The sequence below is a fragment of the Mytilus galloprovincialis genome, chromosome 2 (genome assembly GCF_965363235.1).
Source record: "Mytilus galloprovincialis chromosome 2, xbMytGall1.hap1.1, whole genome shotgun sequence".
NCBI lineage: Eukaryota > Metazoa > Mollusca > Bivalvia > Mytilida > Mytilidae > Mytilus > Mytilus galloprovincialis.
Genome location: NC_134839.1, coordinates 81,451,003 through 81,471,531, shown reverse-complemented (window position 1 = coordinate 81,471,531; position 20,529 = coordinate 81,451,003). Strand labels below are relative to the sequence as shown.

General features: G+C 31.6%; 1 protein-coding gene across 2 annotated transcripts in view; it reads left to right on the top strand.

The window, feature by feature from the left end:
* LOC143064575 (uncharacterized) overlaps positions 1-17,081 on the top strand; it is a 63,531-nt gene extending 46,450 nt beyond the window's left edge. Inside the window, exons 14-23 of one of the 2 annotated variants that reach the window (XM_076237489.1) lie at positions 5,062-5,156; positions 5,699-5,761; positions 6,362-6,444; positions 7,369-7,450; positions 9,835-9,922; positions 13,265-13,791; positions 14,071-14,181; positions 15,002-15,101; positions 15,483-15,544; positions 16,417-17,081. In XM_076237489.1, the coding sequence (XP_076093604.1) occupies positions 5,062-5,156; positions 5,699-5,761; positions 6,362-6,444; positions 7,369-7,450; positions 9,835-9,922; positions 13,265-13,791; positions 14,071-14,181; positions 15,002-15,101; positions 15,483-15,544; positions 16,417-16,498 (1,293 nt within the window). In that variant the 3' untranslated portion in view covers positions 16,499-17,081. The remainder of the gene's footprint in view (positions 1-5,061; positions 5,157-5,698; positions 5,762-6,361; positions 6,445-7,368; positions 7,451-9,834; positions 9,923-13,264; positions 13,792-14,070; positions 14,182-15,001; positions 15,102-15,482; positions 15,545-16,416) is intronic. The other variant, XM_076237490.1, reaches the window with a different exon arrangement.
* Positions 17,082-20,529: the final 3,448 nt, after the last annotated feature.

Sequence of the window (20,529 nt, the reverse complement as noted above, 5' to 3'; positions counted from 1 at the left end):
GGCTGCTTTTTCAAGACCAGCAATTTTTATGTCAGCTTTTACAGGACATTTGCTGACATAAAGTGAATTCACTGACAGAAAGTCAACAATGATGGTATTTTGTAGGCAATAATTAGTGAAATACAATCTTTTAAGCACACTTTTTTTTTCAAAACTGCATTAATGTTAATCATTTTATAGTCGGGTTTGTGAACAATTTGTTAGTCAGTTGTGTAATACAATATAAAGTGTTTAAATGACACAATACTCTTATACTAATTTCCCTTTCTAATGACAATTATTTCCACAAAAAAAAATGGTAATTTATTCTTTACTATGTATGTTTTGAATTATTTGGGGCTGTTTGCCAATTATTACTCCACTGGGCAACCTTTTATGATATTATAGCATCATTCTGAATTTTTTCATTTACGTTAATAATTATTAGAACAAAAGGAGTAGGTTCAGTAAGGTCTTAAAATGGCCCCCTTTTTTAGCTCACCTGGCCCGAAGGGCCAAGTGAGCTTTTCCCATCACTTGGCGTCCGTCGTCCGTCGTCGTCGTCCGTCGTCGTTAACTTTTACAAAAATCTTCTCCTCTGAAACTACTGGGCCAAATTAAACCAAACTTGGCCACAATCATCATTGGGGTATCTAGTTTAAAAAATGTGTGGCGTGACCCGTCCAACCAACCAAGATGGCCGCCATGGCTAAAAATAGAACATAGGGGTAAAATGCAGTTTTTGGCTTATAACTCAAAAACCAAAGCATTTAGAGCAAATCTGACATGGGGTAAAATTGTTTATCAGGTCAAGATCTATCTGCCCTCAAATTTCCAGATGAATCCGACAACCCGTTATTGGGTTGCTGCCCCTGAACTGGTAATTTTAGGTAATTTTTGCTGTTTTTGGCTATTATCTTGAATATTATTATAGATAGAGATAAATTGTAAACTGCAATAATGTTCAGCAAAGTAAGATTTACAAATAAGTCAACATGACCAAAATGGTCAGTTGACCCCTTTAGGAGTTATTGACCTTTATAGTCAATTTTTAACCATTTTTCCTAAATCTTAGTAATCTTTTACAAAAATCTTCTCCTCTGAAACTACTGGGCCAAATTAATCCAAACTTGGCCACAATCATATTTGGGATATCTAGTTTAAAAAATGTGTGGCGTGACCCGGTCAACCAACCAAGATGGCCGCCATGGCTCAAAATAGAACATAGGGGTAAAATGCAGTTTTTGGCTTATAACTCAAAAACCAAAGCATTTAGAGCAAATCTGACATTGCGGTAAAAGTGTTTATCAGGTCAAGATCTATCTGTCCTGAAATTTTCAGATGAATCGGACAACCTGTTGTTGGGTTGCTGCCCCTGAATTGGTAATTTTAAGGAAATTTTGCTGTTTTTGGTTATTATCTTGAATATTATTATAGATAGAGATAAACTGTAAACAGCAATAATGTTCAGCAAAGTAAGATTTACAAATAAGTCAGCATGACCAAAATGGTCAGTTGACCCCTGAAGGAGTTATTGCCCTTTATAGTCAATTTTTAACCATTTTTTCGTAAATCTTAGTAATCTTTTACAAAAATCTTCTTCTCTGAAACTACTGGGCCAAATTAAACTAAACTTGACCACAGTCATCATTGGGGTAACTTGTTTAAAAAATGTGTGACATGACCTGGCCAATCAACCAAAATGGCTGCCACGGCTAATAATAGAACATAGGGGTAAAATGCAGTTTTTGGCTTATAACTCAAAAACCGAAGCATTAAAAGAAAATCTGACAGGGTTTAATTGTTTATCAGGTCAAGATCTATCTGCCCTGATGTTTTCACATGGATCGGATAACCCGTTGTTAGGTTACTGTCCTGAATTGGTAATTTTAAGGAAATTTTGCCGTTTTTATACGACCGCAAAATTTGAAAAATTTTTCGTCGTATATTGCTATCACGTTGGCGTCGTCGTCGTCGTCGTCGTCGTCCGAATACTTTTAGTTTTCGCACTCTAACTTTAGTAAAAGTGAATAGAAATCAATGAAATTTTAACACAAGGCTTATGACCAGAAAAGGAAGCTTGGGATTGATTTTGGGAGTTTTGGTCCCAACATTTTAGGAATTAGGGGCCAAAAAGGGCCCAAATAAGCATTTTCTTGGTTTTCGCACTATAACTTTAGTTTAAGTGAATAGAAATCTATGAAATTTTGACACAAGGTTTATGACCACAAAAGGAAGGTTGGGATTGATTTTGGGAGTTTTGGTTCCAACAGTTTAGGAATTAAGGGCCAAAAAAGGGCCCAAATAAGCATTATTCTTGGTTTTCGCACAATAGCTTTAATATAAGTAAATAGAAATCAATGAAATTTTAACACAAGGTTTATGACCACAAAAGGAAGGTTGGGATTGATTTTTGGAGTTGAGGTCACAACAGTTTATGAATTAGGGGCCAAAAAGGGGCCCAAATAAGCATTATTTTTGGTTTTTGCACCATAACTTTAGTATAAGTAAATAGAAATCTATGAAATTTATAAACACAAGGTTTATGACCATAAAAGGAAGGTTTGGTTTGATTTTGGGAGTTTTGGTCCTAACAGTTTAGGAATAAGGGGCCCAAAGGGTCCAAAATTGAACTTTGTGTGATTTCATCAAAAATTGAATTATTGGGGTTCTTTGATATGCCGAATCTAACTATGTATGTAGATTCTTAATTTTTGGTCCCGTTTTCAAATTGGTCTACATTAAGGTCCAAAGGGTCCAAAATTAAACTTAGTTTGATTTTAACAAAAATTGAATCCTTGGGGTTCTTTGATATGCTGAATTTAAAAATGTACTTAGATTTTTAATTATTGGCCTAGTTTTCAAGTTGGTCCAAATGGGGGTCCAACATTAAACTTTGTTTGATTTCATCAAAAATTGAATAAATGGGTTCTTTGATATGCCAAATCTAACTGTGTATGTAGATTCTTAATTTTTGGTCTAGTTTTCAAATTGGTCTACATTAAGGTCCAAAGGGTCCAAAATTAAACTAAGTTTGATTTTAACAAAAAATAAATTCTTGGGCTTATTTGATATGCTTTATCTAAATATGTACTTTGATTTTTGATTATGGGCCCAGTTTTCAAGTTGGTCCAAATCAGGATTCCATATCAAGTATTGTGCAATAGCAAGAAATTTTCAATTGCACAGTATTGCACAATAGCAAGAAATATCTAATTGCACAATATTGTGCAATAGCAATTAATTTTCAATTGGAGTTATCTTTCTTTGTATAGAATAGTAGTTGATAATATATGTTGGAAATTTGCCAGACATGACTATGATGTCATTTTCTATTTTTATTTGCCAATAACTTTATGTAAATAACTTCATTGGAAATTTGCCAATATAAAATGTTGCTGATGAAGCTTTTTTTCCTTATCTTATCTAAAATGTTTTTAGATAATGTATGTTTGACATTTGCCAGACATGACTATGATGTCATTTTCTATTTTTATTTGCCAATAACTTTATGTAAATAACTTCATTGGAAATTTGCCAATATAAAATGTTGCTGATGAAGTTTTTTTTATTGTTTTATACAATAAACAATGTATATTCACTTTTACTACCAACCAATCTTTACCATTCAGTGATAACAAGCACTTTATTTTACATTTTAATATTTTATGATGTATTTAAAAGAGTAGTTATTGTTGCAAACTCCATTAGAAATTTGAATTGATATCAGTTTTGGAAAAAGGGAAACGGGGATGTGAAAAAGGGGGGGGGGGGGGTTAAATTTTTCTCATTTCAGATTTCATAAATAAAAAGAAAATTTCTCCAAACATTTTTTTGAGAGGATTAATATTCAACAGCATTGTGAATTGCTCAAAGGCAAAAAAAAAAACTTTTAAGTTCATTAGACCACATTCATTCTGTGTCTATGCTGTGTCAACTATTTAATTTTAGATTTAAAAAGTTTGAAGAAGAAATCTTTAATTGATTTGTAAAATCTTGACATTTGTTTTGTGTAAAAAAAAACCCATGTAATGTCAAAAATTTTATCACAATCCAAATTCAGAGCTGTATCACGCTTGAATGTTTTGTCCATACTTGCCCCAACTGTTCAGGGTTCGACCTCTGCGGTCGTATAAAGCTGCGCCCTGCGGAGCACCTGGTTTGTTATTATCTTGAATATTATTATAGATAGAGATAAACTGTATACAGCAATAACGTTCAGCAAAATAAGATCTACAAATAAGTTTACATGACCAAAATAGTCAATTGACCCCTTAAGGAGTTATTGCCCTTTATAGTTAATTTTTAACATTTTTCATAAATTTTTGTTAATTTTTAGAAAATATTTTCCACTGTAACTACTGGGCCAAGTTCATTATAGATAGAGATAATTGTAGCAACAAGAATGTTCAGTAAAGTAAGATCTACAAACACATCACTATCACCAAAACACAATTATGTCATGAATTTATCCGTGTCCATTGTTTAATATGCACAAGACCAAGGTGAGCGACACAGGCTCTTTAGAGCCTCTAGTTTAGCGTAAATTTAAAATTAGGATTTATTGACTAATATTACAATAAATTATAGCTATTAAAGTGAATAGATAGGAAGCAAGTCATTTTGTTGAAAATTTATGTTCCTGCGTTTTATAATGACGTCACAAGTTGTACTAATACATGTACTGATTTTGTACGAAAAAATCAATGAAAATTGGTAAATTTCCATGGATTATTGGACAGGAAACATAGAGCGCATACGTCGACAACAAGGATCTTTAAAAATAATGTCTGTGAATGCATTTTGCGTGTCTTATTTGAATATTTAGTTTGTCTACGCCTGCGCTCTATGTTTCCTGGTCCTAAATGTAGTTGAAATCCAGCTGATTTTGTCAAATTTCACCAAAATCTCGTATCTTGACCTTTTGGGGATGTAAAAATCAATGTGTAAGAATAAAAATAGTTCTATTTAACTTTCTAACTTGTCTTTTAGTCAACTAAAAACAGTTTTTGTCTTGTAACAATGAACTTTATAATCGGGACCAAATTAGACCCTTTCCGAATTTACTCCTTTCTTTAACAGTTAGATGATGTATATTGTGAAGTGAAGTCCTTGATACAGGAAGCTTTATCTACAATCCTTGAAAGAGAAATGAAGAAACTGTTTGATGACATATGGTAAATAAACTAATTATTCCTTACCAAGTATAGACCCATGTTTTGAATGATAAATGATAAGAGGACAACAATAAAATAGAGTAGTGTTGTGTTGTGGTACAATAGTCAGGATGTATTACAGATTTGTCAGTATTTACTGGTGCTGGTGTAATGACTTTCATTGTTTCAGTAATGACTTATCAACAGGATTCAAAGGAGTCAAAAAACAAGAATCGGGAACAATTGTCTCTTATTTTACAGAAAGGTTCATGTGCACTTGTTTTTAGTAACACTTAGCCATTCAAGAACTGGTATATAAAACCTATTAAACTTTTTCTTAGATTTGAAGTTTCATATGACTTTGATATTTACAGAATGTTTGTATATTCATAAAAACATTATCTAAGTGGCCAACAAACTCATAAGAATTATTGATTAGTTTAGAAGATTAAATTCTACTACAATATTGAACAGAATGTTATGATTTTTTCTCTATAAAGTCATACATAATAAATAAATCTTGTAAATAAAGGTCACTGACTATAATGTTTTCTTCATTACAGGTTAAATATTGTTTATAGAAAACCACCTTGGTCATATAGAGACGTATTAGAATGTTTCAAAAAGTAAGTATACATTTATACTTCTAAATGTTGATTCTGTACTCAAATAATTTCCTAAAGGAGGTATGTACAATACCATATACTGGTATATATATATTGGATGGGGCATTAAGGCCGGTTTTGGCCCCAAAAAAATTAAATCGTTTAGAGCTGTTTGAAGTTTTCACATGATATATATGGAAATTCACAAGATCTGGAAATATGAATAGACACACAAGTTTTGATTTAATGACACCAACATGATGTTGTTAAATGTGCCTTTCATTAAAATGAAGAACAAAGCTGAATCTTTGCATTTACATAGTGGACACATCTTGAACAGCCAAGAACAACAAAATAATTAAGAGAAATTTTACATTACATAATCTCACCAAATACTAAGTTGTTTCTTGGTTATACACATTTTTTTCCAATCCAAAAAATACAGATGTGATTATTTTAAATTGCCAAATTACGTATTGTGTCAAAGATTTTAAAAGCACTCCTCCACATATCTTGAAAAGAATATATCTATTTATTTCTTTAAAGACTACCATTTTATTTTTCTTCACATTGAATATTGAAGAAAGTCATTTGACTAATCTATGTTACTTCTATTTGCAGACATTGGATAGCTGTATTTGGACAGATTTACAACAGAACACTAATTAAATGTGTGGAAAACCTTCTAGGTCTGATTGTCAAAGGTTAATACAGTACCTGCAATTTGTAGATTTCAATTTCATTGCTAAAATAATAACATTTAAAAGTTTCCTATGTTATAAGTCAGTGTTAGTAGTTTATATATCCTGTGTAAGTTTAATTGACAATGACATACTTAATTCTAAAAATTAGATAGAATTAGATCTAAAGGCCTGTATCCTTTGCATAAAAAAAAAATGAATGAATTTAGGTGACAATAACAAATTAGAGTGTAAAAAGTACAGACACTACCATGATTTAAAGAAAATGAATAAAAGACAAGCAATAGCTGGAATAAAAAAAAAAACACAAAAAATGTTATGCTACCAAACAATTTGCTTGAACTTTACCTTGATTACTAAATTTTGTAATTTGATATTTTGATTCAATTATTTGGCAAGCTTCTTGAGGTGACAGTAATATAACGATAGTTTAGTAATAATTAAATTTGCTGAAAGCAAGGGCATCTGTTTTTATGCCCCACCTACGATAGTAGAGGGGCATTATGTTTTCTGGTCTGTGCGTCCGTCCGTTCGTCCGTCCGTCTGTCCGTTCGTCCGTCTGTCCCGCTTCAGGTTAAAGTTTTTGGTCAAGGTAGTTTTTGATGAAGTTGAAGTCCAATCGACTTCAAACTTAGTACACATGTTCCCTATGATATGATCTTTCTAATTTTAATGCCAAATTAGAGTTTTTACCCCAATTTCACGGTCCACTGAACATGGAAAATGATAGTGCGAGTGGGGCATTCGTGTACTGAGGACACATTCTTGTTTGTTTCTAAAATCTGGAGCTTTTAACTTTTAGATTCCTCTTTTAACTTGGGGTCAGACTTGAAACATTATTACTATATGACCATAACTTGAAGACACAACATATTTGCTGGTCTATTCTTGTTTTACTTTATACATATATGTGTATATTTGATATAGGTGATATGATCAAATGGTCAATAGTTGAAGAGATGATCTGTGACTCTATTCCATTGCTAGACGAAGATCTGAAACATGAAAGGTAGGTCAAATGCTTTAGATATTTGACAGCTGATGGACGGTGTTTAAGGGTAAATTATAGTGGCAATTACCGTAGATACTCGCTTATAAGTCGGAAGTTTGGGAGTAAAATTCAGAATCCAGAGAGGGGTACTGACTTATAAGCGAGATCCCGAGACCAGAGGAAAAATCCAAGCTCAAGAAAGTTGGTCAGATGTGAATTTCCTGACCAAAACTACGTTTGTGATAGCCAAACCTACAAAAATCTCTGAATAAATAGCTTTTGTTGAAAATAAATGACTACGATACTGTCTTTGTGTTTTATTTGCTCTCTGTTAACATTTGTGTTGAATTTCCCACTGTTTCCGTTTTGTGTATTGATTTTTCATGGTCACATGGTTTTTGTATCATCCCAAAGGAAGAGCCAAGAACCAGAAATCAGAAGAAGAAAATAATGTACTAAATATTTAAAAAGAATGTATCTAACAGACTAATTGTGTTATTATTGTTTTATCAAAAATTACAACATTGATTGACAAGCCAATATAATCCATGAATAACCCCTAATTAAGGTAGCACAATAATCTTTTATAAGAATGCAATATTTTTATTATGCAATCATTATGTAATCAATTGTTATGTAATTTGTGGCAAAATCTCGGTCAGTTCATTTGAATGAATTTAGCTCTATCATTTCTTTAACTATATAGAAAATTGTAACGAAATCTTAATCAACACATCATGGGCTTCAAAAGGGTGTCTCAAATTGTCCCTATGGGATTCCATTCTCTCATAAATCTGTAAGTAGTGTAAACATCCTAACCACATAAAGGAAGATAATGTTTAATTGGGTGTAAAATATGTTCTATACATTCTATCTGAAATCTGAGACACCCTTTTGTAGATAATGGCCATAGGAACAACATATAATAAAATCAACCCTCTAGGAATACCTTTGCAGAAGCTAATTTCATTTGAAAGTGGAAATTTGGTGAAAAATATTTTAGACACAGTTAACATTATAATTGGTTACATAATTGTTGCATAATACTAACATAGCATTAATTTGAAAGAGTAATCTGTTAGCTATCCAAAACTACCACTTTTATATATTTTCAAGCATTATTAAGAAAGTTACAGCATTTTGAAACTTGGCATTTGGAGTTATGAAATCTTTGTATTGTGCTACCTTAAGTGACAAAGAGTTGTATATTCACTATAGGTGTGAAAAATATCAGTGACAGGTTAATAGGTTAATTAGTTAGTGTCCCTTGGTTTCTGTAATCCATCAATTGATGGTGTCTATCCTATGTCTCAATATATTTATTACTATGACTGGTCTGTTATGAATGATTAACTGGATTCATTTTATTTTTTCGTTTGACTTTTATTTTGTTAAGGTTCATGTTGGTTTATATTCGTTTTTCTCAAACATTAGGTGTTTGGTCATACACTACAAAATCATTGATGCATTACGTAAACAACATGAAGCAAAACAGTGAATAAAAACAAGAAACAAGAAATGAATACATCTTTATTATTATCAACAGAATAAATTATCAGGAGGAACATCAATTCTATGTACTTCTTTAAAGAAACAAACATTCATTCAATCTACATGAATTTCAATTTAATTTCTTCATTTTGCCGATGATCAGTTACTTTCTGCTCCAAAAAAAAAGTCCCAATTTAAACCGACTTATAGGCGGGTCAAGACTGAATCCTTAGATTTCAAAGCTGAAAAGGGCATCCGACTTATAAGCGGATCGACTTATACTCGAGTATCTACGGTACTTACAATGTATATTTAACATTTTTATTTGAAGATTTTTTTTCTGAAACTTTAATTAAAGTGGTATAAAAATAATAAAATATGGAATGATTGCCAATGAGAAATCTCTCTGCCAGAGATCAAATGGTAGGGATGTAATCAACTATGATCATGGTATGGCCTTCAACAATGATCAAAACCTATATCTAAATTAAGCCTTGGCATGAAAAAATGTGAAATGTTCCAAATGAGACAACTAACAGCCTGATTTATGACAAAATGATAAATGAAAAATACAACAGGAATCATAGAAAACCACTGAATAACAGGCTCCTGTCTTGTGACAGGTACACTCATAAAGTGGCCTTGGTAAACATATTTCTGAGTGCTCAACCCTCCCATAACCTGACAGTGATTTAACACCAAACTAAAATCAGTTGAAATAGTCGGGACTTATAGAAGCACAAATACACAAAGTACTGATTTAAGAGTACAAAGTTATTTGTTTACTTATCAAGTTTTATCATAATGATTTAAACTATAATACTTTCAAAAAATTGGAACATTGTAATGAAAAAATTAGAAACTGAAAGTTGGTGTTATAAAAACATTAATGAGATGTTTTTATTTGATAGTTGCAACAGCAGTATTTCTAAGATAAAGTCCGATTTACTGGATCTCAAAGGCTGTTGTCGAGGACCAAAGAAAGCCAATATTAATCAGGTAATATTTTATGACAACAACTTTTAGCTAGTCTGTCCAAAACGTACAAGTTATTGCAATCTCTCAAAAAGTTTTCTGTTATTTGTTGAAATGATGTTTTCTTTTTTAAAATTACTCTACCAATTCATAGGAGACTTGCCATAGCCATGGTTTTAATACAACCGCAAATATTTATATAATGCTATCATGACGTTGTCGTCATCCGAAAACGCATTTGGTTTCCAGACAATAACTTTATTTTAGGTGCATGGATCTCTATTTATTACATTGGTTGCAATGAATAACATTGATTTCCCAGTTAAATAAAATCTGATAATTTCACATGTGAAATAAACATGGTTATTTCACTCTCTGACATCATACAACAATAGGCGTTGTCAAGACATCGATAATGGTGGATCAAAACAAATTATGAATGCGTAGAAAAAAGATATAGTTCCTTACATGTTTTACATTAATTTCTTTAATAAAAGCCATTTGTCAATGTAATAAAAAGAATAACTAATTAAAGAATTCAAATATCGAAAAATATTCAACTCATGACCGAACAATACTGATAATTAACTCATGTGCTACGCTCATTCATGAATTAATGTGTTGTTTGGTCACTCATTGAATATTTTTCTCTATTTGACTTCTTCTATTAGTTATTCTATAAATATTTTTTTCAATATCTCTAAAGAAAGGTTGGGATTGATTTTGGGGATTATGGTTTCAAATTTCAGGAATTAGGGGTAAAAAAGGGTCAAAAACAAGTATTTTACTAGTACAATGTATGAGCAAACAACCAAACAAGTTTGCAAGCAACTTTTGATTTGCATGCTTTATTATTTTAACTGTAAAGAACAAGGTAAGATAAGGCCCATTTTTGGCCCCCCTATTTTCTCATTTTCTAAATTTTGTTTTGGAAAGATACTTATCACGTTAAAAGGGCATAAAAAATGTCAAAAGAAGGAAAAATAACGATTTTTTAGCCATTGTTTCTTAAAATTTAATAGCGTGCATCTACGTGACCCGGAAAAAATTATGGCGATTTAGACCGCATAAACAGTTCTCATGACATTGGAATAAAAAAATTCCTGGGTCACGTTGGCGCAGGCACTAAAAAAATTTTTTTTTTGTAAAATCACCTGTAAAATGAATAATAATTACAATATTTGAATAATAACAGCTTTTCAAAACAGAATTTGAAAAATGAGAAAATAGGGGGGCCAAAAACAGGCCTTATTGTACCTTGTCCTTTGAATGTTATATTAAAATTGTTTCAAACATTTATCATTTAATAATTGGTTACCTAATAGAAGTAGATTTTGCAAGCATGGTTGAAATATTGCATCCTTTCTTATTTGCCAAACATGATATCTGAGGTGACTGCCCTTTTAATCTTACAACTGACCTTAGGGAAATTGCAGTTCTAAGCTTGCTGATTAAGCATTGTAAGTAAAATTGGCATCTGCAAACAAAATGAAATAGGGGGAGATAAACTTTAAACAATATGAAATAGGGAGAGATAAACCTCAGACACTATGAAAAAAGGGGAGATAAACCTCAAACATATGAAATAGGGGGAGATAAACCTCAAACAATATGAAATTGGGGGAGATAAACCTCAAACAATATGAAATAGGGGGAGATAAACCTCAAACAATATGAAATAGGAGAGATAAACCTGTATATTGCATTAACTTGGTCCACAGGGACTAAACTTAACGCTCGCCCAGTCGCCCAAGGCAACCAGATTTTCGGCTGGGCTAATATATTTAGTCATCCTGATCGCCCAGCTGGCGACTAAAAAAAATTGAAGTAAACCCCATTTTTACCCTTTCCCCCGCGATATTAACGAAGACTGTTCCCAAAAGGAAACCTGTTTTGTCTTTTCAAAGCGATATAGTAATATAGAATATTTCCGAAAACCAGTAGGTTCTTTCTAATAACCTAAACCCAGTTGAACAGCTATGTTTTCATTCCTAAGTGACGATATGTCATATACCTCCTTCAATCAGCATGTTTTCTAAACTCTGCTAAATTTTCTACGATTATTTCATTATTGAAAAGTATTTTCTTCTAAACTTTCTAAGCATTGCGAAAGGGATGTTTTCTAATTGTCCTCGGAGTCATTACACACCTGTGTTAGACGGTAACTTGTCCCTGAATCGCTATTTACAAAAAATACTTCATGTAAAAACGCAGTCTCGTAAATAAATATCCCAATATTAAGTTTGATATCCAATCTTCAATTTAAACTTATTGCAAAATATATTTTGATCAACACTATTAGAGAATGGCTTGGATTGAGATAGTATTTATTTAAAAAAAAAAAAGAGCCATATTGTCAGGTCAACAGGAAAAATTGATTGAAGGGAGATAATTTTGGCAGGAAATAACCTAAAATAAATATTGTCAAATCTTATTATACATTTCTGGTGGCAATAACTTAAATATTATAAGCTTTATTTAAAAAACTGTTTTGTTTCATACCATGAACATACATTTAAAGAAGAATCAGAGAAATTTGTATTTGAACATAAACAAGACTGTACTTCCTGTTTTACTTGTATTTATGATCATCCTTACATGGGGGCACTTATAAAATGCTTTTAATTTTAACAATTATGGAGAAAAAAAGTAACAGTTCTAAGCTTCTGCAATATGTGCAATGTATTGTTGCATCAAAATTATTTAATCCTCTCCCATCTCTCCTGTTTTATTTATAAAACTCCTTACTTAGGAGCACTAGCACCCTTCTGCCCTGAGATTCAAGCTGGAACACTGTTAGTAAGTATATAAAAAGTTTATTTTTTAGTTTTATTTTCATTTAGTCTTTTTGTATAAAGATTGGTTGGGCTCCTAAAATTTCAACTGGGCCCCTGAAAAAAATATCTTAGGGGCCCAGCTGGCCCCTAGACAAAAACAGTTAAGTTTTGTCCCTGGTCCATGTGTCAATCGGTTCTTTCTGCAAAATATTTCCATCACACTTTTCCCAGGTTCTACTGAAAAGAATGAAATAGTGTTTGGTCAGCAGCTTGAAAGTGACAATTCTTTTTATGTATGTGCATACTTAGATTTGCTGGACACCTACTTCCTATTTGCTGATTCTTTAAATTTTCCATTATGTTGAAGTGTGTGCACATTTTTGTTCTCTGCCTTCTTCCTTTTGTCTTATACAGTGAGTTACAAAGGGTGTGTGCTCAGCATGACAACAATAGCACATACATTCTTGATGATACATGAAATAGATAATATTTTGACCTTTACTAAGTGAAACTTAAAATATCTAAATGGCAAAGATGAGTTTTTGGATTAGGAAATATTTTCATGACAGTATGAATATTGATATTTTAGAAATGTCAGCCAGCAGAAAGACATCAGAAAACTACCTCACCATTTAAACCTCAAAATCAGCAAACATCAAAGATGAGACATCAACCTATTCAATCATCACAGAATAATGACCGAAATAAACAATCACATAGTGGTCAAGGAAATAAACAATCAAACAGTGGTCATGGAAATCGACAATCGCACAGTGGTCAAGGAAATCAACTATCACATACTGGTCAAATAAATCGACAATCACATAGTGGTCAAGGAAATCGACAAACAAACAGTGGTCAAAGAATTCAACAATCACATAGTGGTCAAGGGAATAAACTATCTCAGTCTAGTCAAGGAAATACACAAGGACACAGTGGTCAAGGAATTCAGCCTTCACAGTTTAGTCAAGGAAATAAGAAATCCCAGTCTAGTCAAGGAAATAAGCAGCGGAAGAGGAGGAAATCTGGAAACACAAAGTCTACAACACAACAACAGCCATTTTCTAAATCAGAAATTAAACTTCAACAGATCTGGCAAACCATACTTAAAGCTAGGTATGTGGTTTCCTGAATTGCTCAGTTTGTCATGAAATATAAGCAAAGCTTAATTTTTTGCATCAGAAATTTAAAAAAAATCTATTAAAATCATATACCTTTTTTTCACGTCAGCTTTATTAGCAATGCTGATATATAAATTAGTGGGAATTATATTTTTTTTAAGTTTTGTTCTGTATTTTATATTGATAATTTTCTTTCATTCAGCATAGATGTGTTGGTAATTTACCACAATGATTATTATTATTTGATGAATTTTATATTTTATCTATTATATAGTATCGAGTTAAAAGAGATAGCAGTTAGTACTGATAGTCCACAAAGACGTGTGTATGATATGTGTGATACACTTGTTCCAGTTGTTAAAGACTTAGAGTACTATTACAGCAAGTAAGTCTCTATACAACACATATGTCTCAGTCTGTTCACAATCAATCTACTAACCATTGTACAGCTCAAGATGTTTCAATTGCTGGTGCCTTAATTTTTATGCCCCATTTATTATGCCTCATTTATGGGCATTATGTTTTCTGGTCTGTGCGTCTATTCGTAAGTCCTTTCGTCCGTTTCTTTGTCAATTCGTTCGTCAGTCCATTCCATTTGTCTGTCCTGCTTCAGGTTAAAGTTTTTGGTCAAGGTAGTTTTTGATGAAGGTGAAGTCCTATCAACTTGAAACTTAGTACACATGTTCCTTATGAAATGATCTTTCTAATCTTAATGCCAAATTAGAGTTTTGACAACAATTTCACAGTCCATTTAACATAGAAAGTAATAGTGTAATTGGGGCATCCGTGTACTATAGACACATTCTTGTTTTAGTTTAAATATAAACATTGAATAAAATATATTAAATGTAACTTCATCAGCACTGTAGAAAATGCCAAGTGGATATGGATTTTATTTGACTTGATTTTATTCCAGACTTATGTGCAAAATTAAGGCAATTATTAAGTTTAAATAAAACATAAAATGAAAAACAGAATTACCAATAATATTGGACAGAACAACAGTCACCACACCAAACACTTGACTTCTGTAAAAAGAAATGTGCAAATAAAGATTGAAAGCTATAAAAAAAACTGAACACTATAAATAATAAGCCTTTTTAGGGAAATTGAAAATTCTTAATATAAAAAATGAACATATACAAACTTAAAATAACTAAAAGAAATTGAATATAAATTTATAGAACTTATGCTATTTTTTTCAGAGCTCTAATGATCCCCCCAGGAGATATTCGTTCACACATTGAAAATATCATAGAACTATGTGATCACTTGAACAGTTTTCATGACAGTGTGGAAATAGAGGTTTGTTATTTGTATTAGAAACACAGTAATGATAAGGCTAAGATGTTACTTTTTAATTAGAAAAGAATGAAAATGGATTGAAAGGTTTTAGTTTCTATTTCAATACAAAATAATTTGTAATAGATCAAAGCATTGACCTGCTCATAGAATTTCTGAAAAACTTTCTTGTTAAAATCTAATTTACATGTCCTGAAAATTAAATTAAGGTAGGCATATTTTTTTAAAGAGACTACATGTCTTTGAAAAGAAAATTACCTTAATAATTTGTTACCAATGGAAGGAAATATAAATATTATTTTCACATAGAAAACTTACCTCACTGAATTCCTGGAACAGCTTTTTATAAATTACAAATTTAATGATAAGTTGATGTTGTTTTAGGACACAGAAGGTCCTATTGAAACATTTGACCTACTTGACCTTTTTGCTGCAGACGACAAAAGGTAAATATACCAATTGTTTATTTGCTATCAATGAAAGATTTGAAATCAGCTACATACTCTTTATGACAGAAACAGGGGTTTACAAAGTTTCACATCACTTATTTTGACTTCCTGATATCAAAGAAAAGCATGACATTAATCTTTTGAATCTATTACAAAATAACAATAAATATAGTCAAATTACAGGTTGGATGCTGCCACAATTACTAAAAAAATAAAAAAAGTCAGTAAACTCAAAAAAGAAATTAAAAAAAAATCATAATAAGTACCAGTTGCTACTAAAATTTGGTTAAAAATACTGCTTTTATCAAGATTGCATTCCTGTCGGCTAAAAACCCACCATATAAAACCATAAAATATAGTTTTAACGTATTTTTAAATGAAAAGAAAACTTGTTACAATCCCCTAGCTAAGAGCTGTTTGATTGCTTCCAAACTTGTAGATTTTGAATATAGATTTAATAAGGTGATCTGGTCTTATTGTCTTATTAGTGTTTAATGTTCAATTGTTTGTTAATAACTGTACCACTGTTTAGATTTGACAATCTTTGCAATTCATTCTATAAGTTCCAAGTGGAAGAAATATTCTATGATATTTTTTCCACTGGAACATAAATTTGCAGTATTTGTTCCTTGGGGAATAAAGAGTATAGATTATTTGTTCCATCAGGAACAAACATTATGGCATTGTTTATAACAAAGTTGCCTTTGTAACATAAAAACACTTTGTGAACTAACTTGTTCTTAGCAAACAAGTTAGAAAGATTATTGACACAATTAACATGAATGGAGGAAAATGCTATAATACCTAAGGTTAGAAAAGTATTTACATAAAATTTGATCTTTTAAATAGTATAGAACTTTCATTTGCAGATCAGTTTTGGAAAATGGACATAAACAGTTGAAAGATTTTATGCAGGAGATAGCCTCATGTATTGAACAGCTGCCAGACTGAACTGATTGGTGCCTAATGCTACCAATGATATTAGAGCAATCTCTGGATAAAAGAGGTTCATGTTGTATGGATTTATTTCATCTGGCTAATACTCATGGCTTTTACTGTATTATACATACAGATGATATTCAAAATAATGTGTATATACATGGTCATGAACATGATTGTGTCAGTTTTTAGAGCAAAAGTATGAAATGGGTTTAATCTGAATATTATTATGAGTAAAAAGACTGGCTTTATTGTAAAAGTGTTAAAATGATTAGTAGGTGATGGAAGGTTATTACCAAGAATGAACCGGTTGTATTATTAGGGTGGTAGTGGAAAGACATTGTGGAGGTAATGGAGAATTCTAAAGAGTATTGTTTTAGTTGTATAGTGTTACTATATTTACAACAGCTGTTTGTATCTGATTAATTTTTATTCGACCGCAAAAATTTAAATTTTTCGTCATATATTGCTATCACGTTGGCGTTGTCGTCATTGTCGTCCGAATACTTTTAGTTTTCGCACTCTAACTTAAGTAAAAGTGAATAGAAATCTATGAAATTTTGACACAAGGTTTATGACCACAAAAGGAAGGTTGGGATTAGTTTTGATTCCAACATTTTAGGAATTAGGGGCCAAAAAGGGCCCAAATAAGCATTTTCTTGGTTTTCACACTATAACTTTAGTTTAAGTAAATAGAAATTTAAAAAATTTTGACACAAGGTTTATGACCACAAAAGGAAGGTTGGGATTGATTTTGGGAGTTTTGGTTCCAACAGTTTAGGAATTAGGGGCCAAAAAAGAGCCCAAATAAGCATTATTCTTGGTTTTCGCTCAATAACTTTAGTATAAGTAAATAGAAATCAATGAAATCTAAACACAAGGTTTATGACCACAAAAGGAAGGTTGGGATTGATTTTGGGAGTTGAGGTCCGAACAGTTTAGGAATTAGGGGCCAAAAAGGGGCCCAAATAAGCATTTTTCTTGGTTTTTGCACCATAACTTTAGTATAAGTAAATAGAAATCTATGAAATTTAAACACAAGGTTTATGACTATAAAAGGAAGGTTGGGATTGATTTTGGGAGTTTTGTTTGATTTTGACAAAAATTGAATCCTTGGGGTTCTTTGATATGCTGAATCTAAAAATGTACTTAGATTTTTGATTATTGGCTCAGTTTTCAAGTTGGTCCAAATCGGGGTCCAAAATTAAACTTTGTTTGATTTCATCAAAAATTGAATAATTGGGGTTCTTTGAAATGCCGATTCTAACTGTGTATGTAGATTCTTAAATTTTGGTCTCATTTTCAAATTGGTCAACATAAAGGTCCAAAGGGTCCAAAATTAAACTTAGCTTGATTTTAACAAAAATTGAATTCTTGGGCTTCTTTGATATGCTGAATCTAAACATGTACTTAGATTTTTGATTATGGGCCCAGTTTTCAAGTTGGTCCAAATCAGGATCCAAAATTATTATATTAAGTATTGTGCAATAGCAAGAAATTTTCAATTGCAGAGTATTCAGCAATAGCAAGAAATCTTCAATTGCACAGTATTGTGCAATAGCAAATATTTTCAATTGCACAGTATTGCACAATAGCAAGAAATATCTAATTGCACAATATTGTGCAATAGCAAGAAATTTTCAATTGATTGGAGTTATCTTTCTTTGTCCAGAATAGTAGTTGAATCATCTTAAATCATTGTTTTATACAATATACAATGTATATTCACTTTTACTACCAACTGATAAATTAAAACAATCTTTACCATTCAGTGATAACAAGCACTTTTTTTACTTTTTAATATTTTATGATGTATTAAAATGAGTAGTTATTGCTATTATCTTCAATTTTTTTGAGAGGATTAATATTCAACAGCATAGTGAATTGCTTAAAGGCAAAACAAACATTTTAAGTTCATTAGACCACATTCATTCTGTGTCAGAAACCTATGCTGTGTCAACTATTTAATCACAGTCCAAATTCAGAGCTGAATCCAGCTTGAAAGTTGTGTCCATACTTGCCCCAACCGTTCAGGGTTCAACCTCTGCAGTCGTATAAAGCTACGCCCTGCGGAGCATCTGGTTAGCTTTTATTTCTGTTCAACAGTGCATCTTGTATGCATAATGGTTGTTAAATTGTAAAAGATTTTTTTTGCATCAGTAAACATTTCTCGATATTTTTTTTAACCCCCAAAATTGGCTGGTGCATGTAGTGCTATCCTTGTGCATCCTTGTGATACACTATTTCTCTGTCGTTCTGTTTATTCCTATAGAGGTAAATGTATTCATATTCTACTGGTGAAAATATTTTTTCTAGTTCGGCTGAGTCTAAAATGTGATTTTTTTTTGTCAAACTCTATGAATAAAATGGCTGTTATAGGTCAAATGTCAATTTTGACAAGAAGATGCCATCTCAACTGTTGTGGCATGCAAGGTAACTATTATCATCCTATATCTACTTTGATATGCCCCTGCTATTTCGTGGTTAGGACATATATTGCAACTTATCCCTCTTTCCTTCCAAAACCTTACAGCTGTCTTCAATGAAAGCTCAACTCGCAGATACGACCCTGTAAGCTATTGTCAACACTCTGTCTTTCCACGATACATTTTTGGCAGTATCTATGATGTTCATTACAACATTCCTGTGACCCAAAGAAGGCTCTTCCAAATCTGCAAAATGAGGTTTGATAAATGACCATAAAAAATTAAAGACTCATTTAATGCCTGCTGTAATGAAAAATGTCTGTTTGACGCTTGACTGTAATGGGGCATTCCTACCCTCCTGAAAGGAATGCTATGTATTTTGAATTTGATATATTTCGGTTGTTTTATTATAAAATAATTGTATGTAAGTAGAATTTCTACTATGAATATTGGTGCTATTTAAATGTGCTCAAAACAGAATGATGCATTAATGTGGTTTATGTTGTCAAAACTGAATATTGCATGAGTGAACATTGTCAACTTGTTTATGTCTATTTTATTGTAAGTTGACATCAAACATCCAATATAATCCAGGGTGACTGTATAAAAGTTGTTTCTATGACTTGTTGGCTGTCACCACTCCATCCTTTATAAAACTCTTTTAGTCAACTTCTGTACAATAACTCAAGATGTAGATCTGTTTCTGCCATGTGCCTACCAAATGCTATTATGCTTCAATATTATATGCTTTCGGTTAGAAATATGGACATGTTAAAAAAGGAACATAATCCAGTGTGTAAAATAGGTTTTAGTTTTTATGGTTGAGAATGGTTATTAGGAAGCATTTTGTGAAACAACTAAAAATATATTTTATGATGAATGAATATGGTGAACAGTGCCTACGAACAACAAGGCCAATACTGTGTTTTATTATCATCATGATTATTCCACAAGATGTCTAAATTAATGAACAGCATTTACTATGGTGTTAGAAATGGGGAGGATGTTTGGTTCTATCAGTGTAAATGGTTATTATGAAAAGTTCTTTCAAATGTTAATTGTTATGTTACTTTTTGTCAAAACTTAAATTGTTTTGTTATGTTTAGTAAAGCTTTACTTATGTTGTTTATCCATCAAATATTTTTTGTATCTGTCAAACATATAGAGAACTTGTTTTAATATCTGTACTATTAATTATGAGTGATAAATTTTTACAAGTAAATCTTTGAGAAAAAAATTTGATCTCCGTAGTTTAAATTAAGATATGATAATTTGTTGGACTGAATAATATTGTGTAGGATTTACAACATACTGTAAACCAACTTATTTTCACGTATACTTTATTTCGCGTTTATTCCCAACTAGTCAACTTCGCGCGATTTAATTTCGCGATTTTCTTATCTACTTGATGTAGTTTGATAGGGAAAGATCCAAGTGATATATTTTGGCGACGATTTAATTTCTCGTTATTTTTCTACTTGCGAAAAATAAATCACTTGCAAAATTTAATTGGTTTACAGTATTGTAAATGAGATTGTTACCCAGTGCTTTAAGACTGGTAAGTTTTTTTTAAAAGATTAAAGGTTGTGATGATGAATTGGGCAAGGGTAAGGTTTA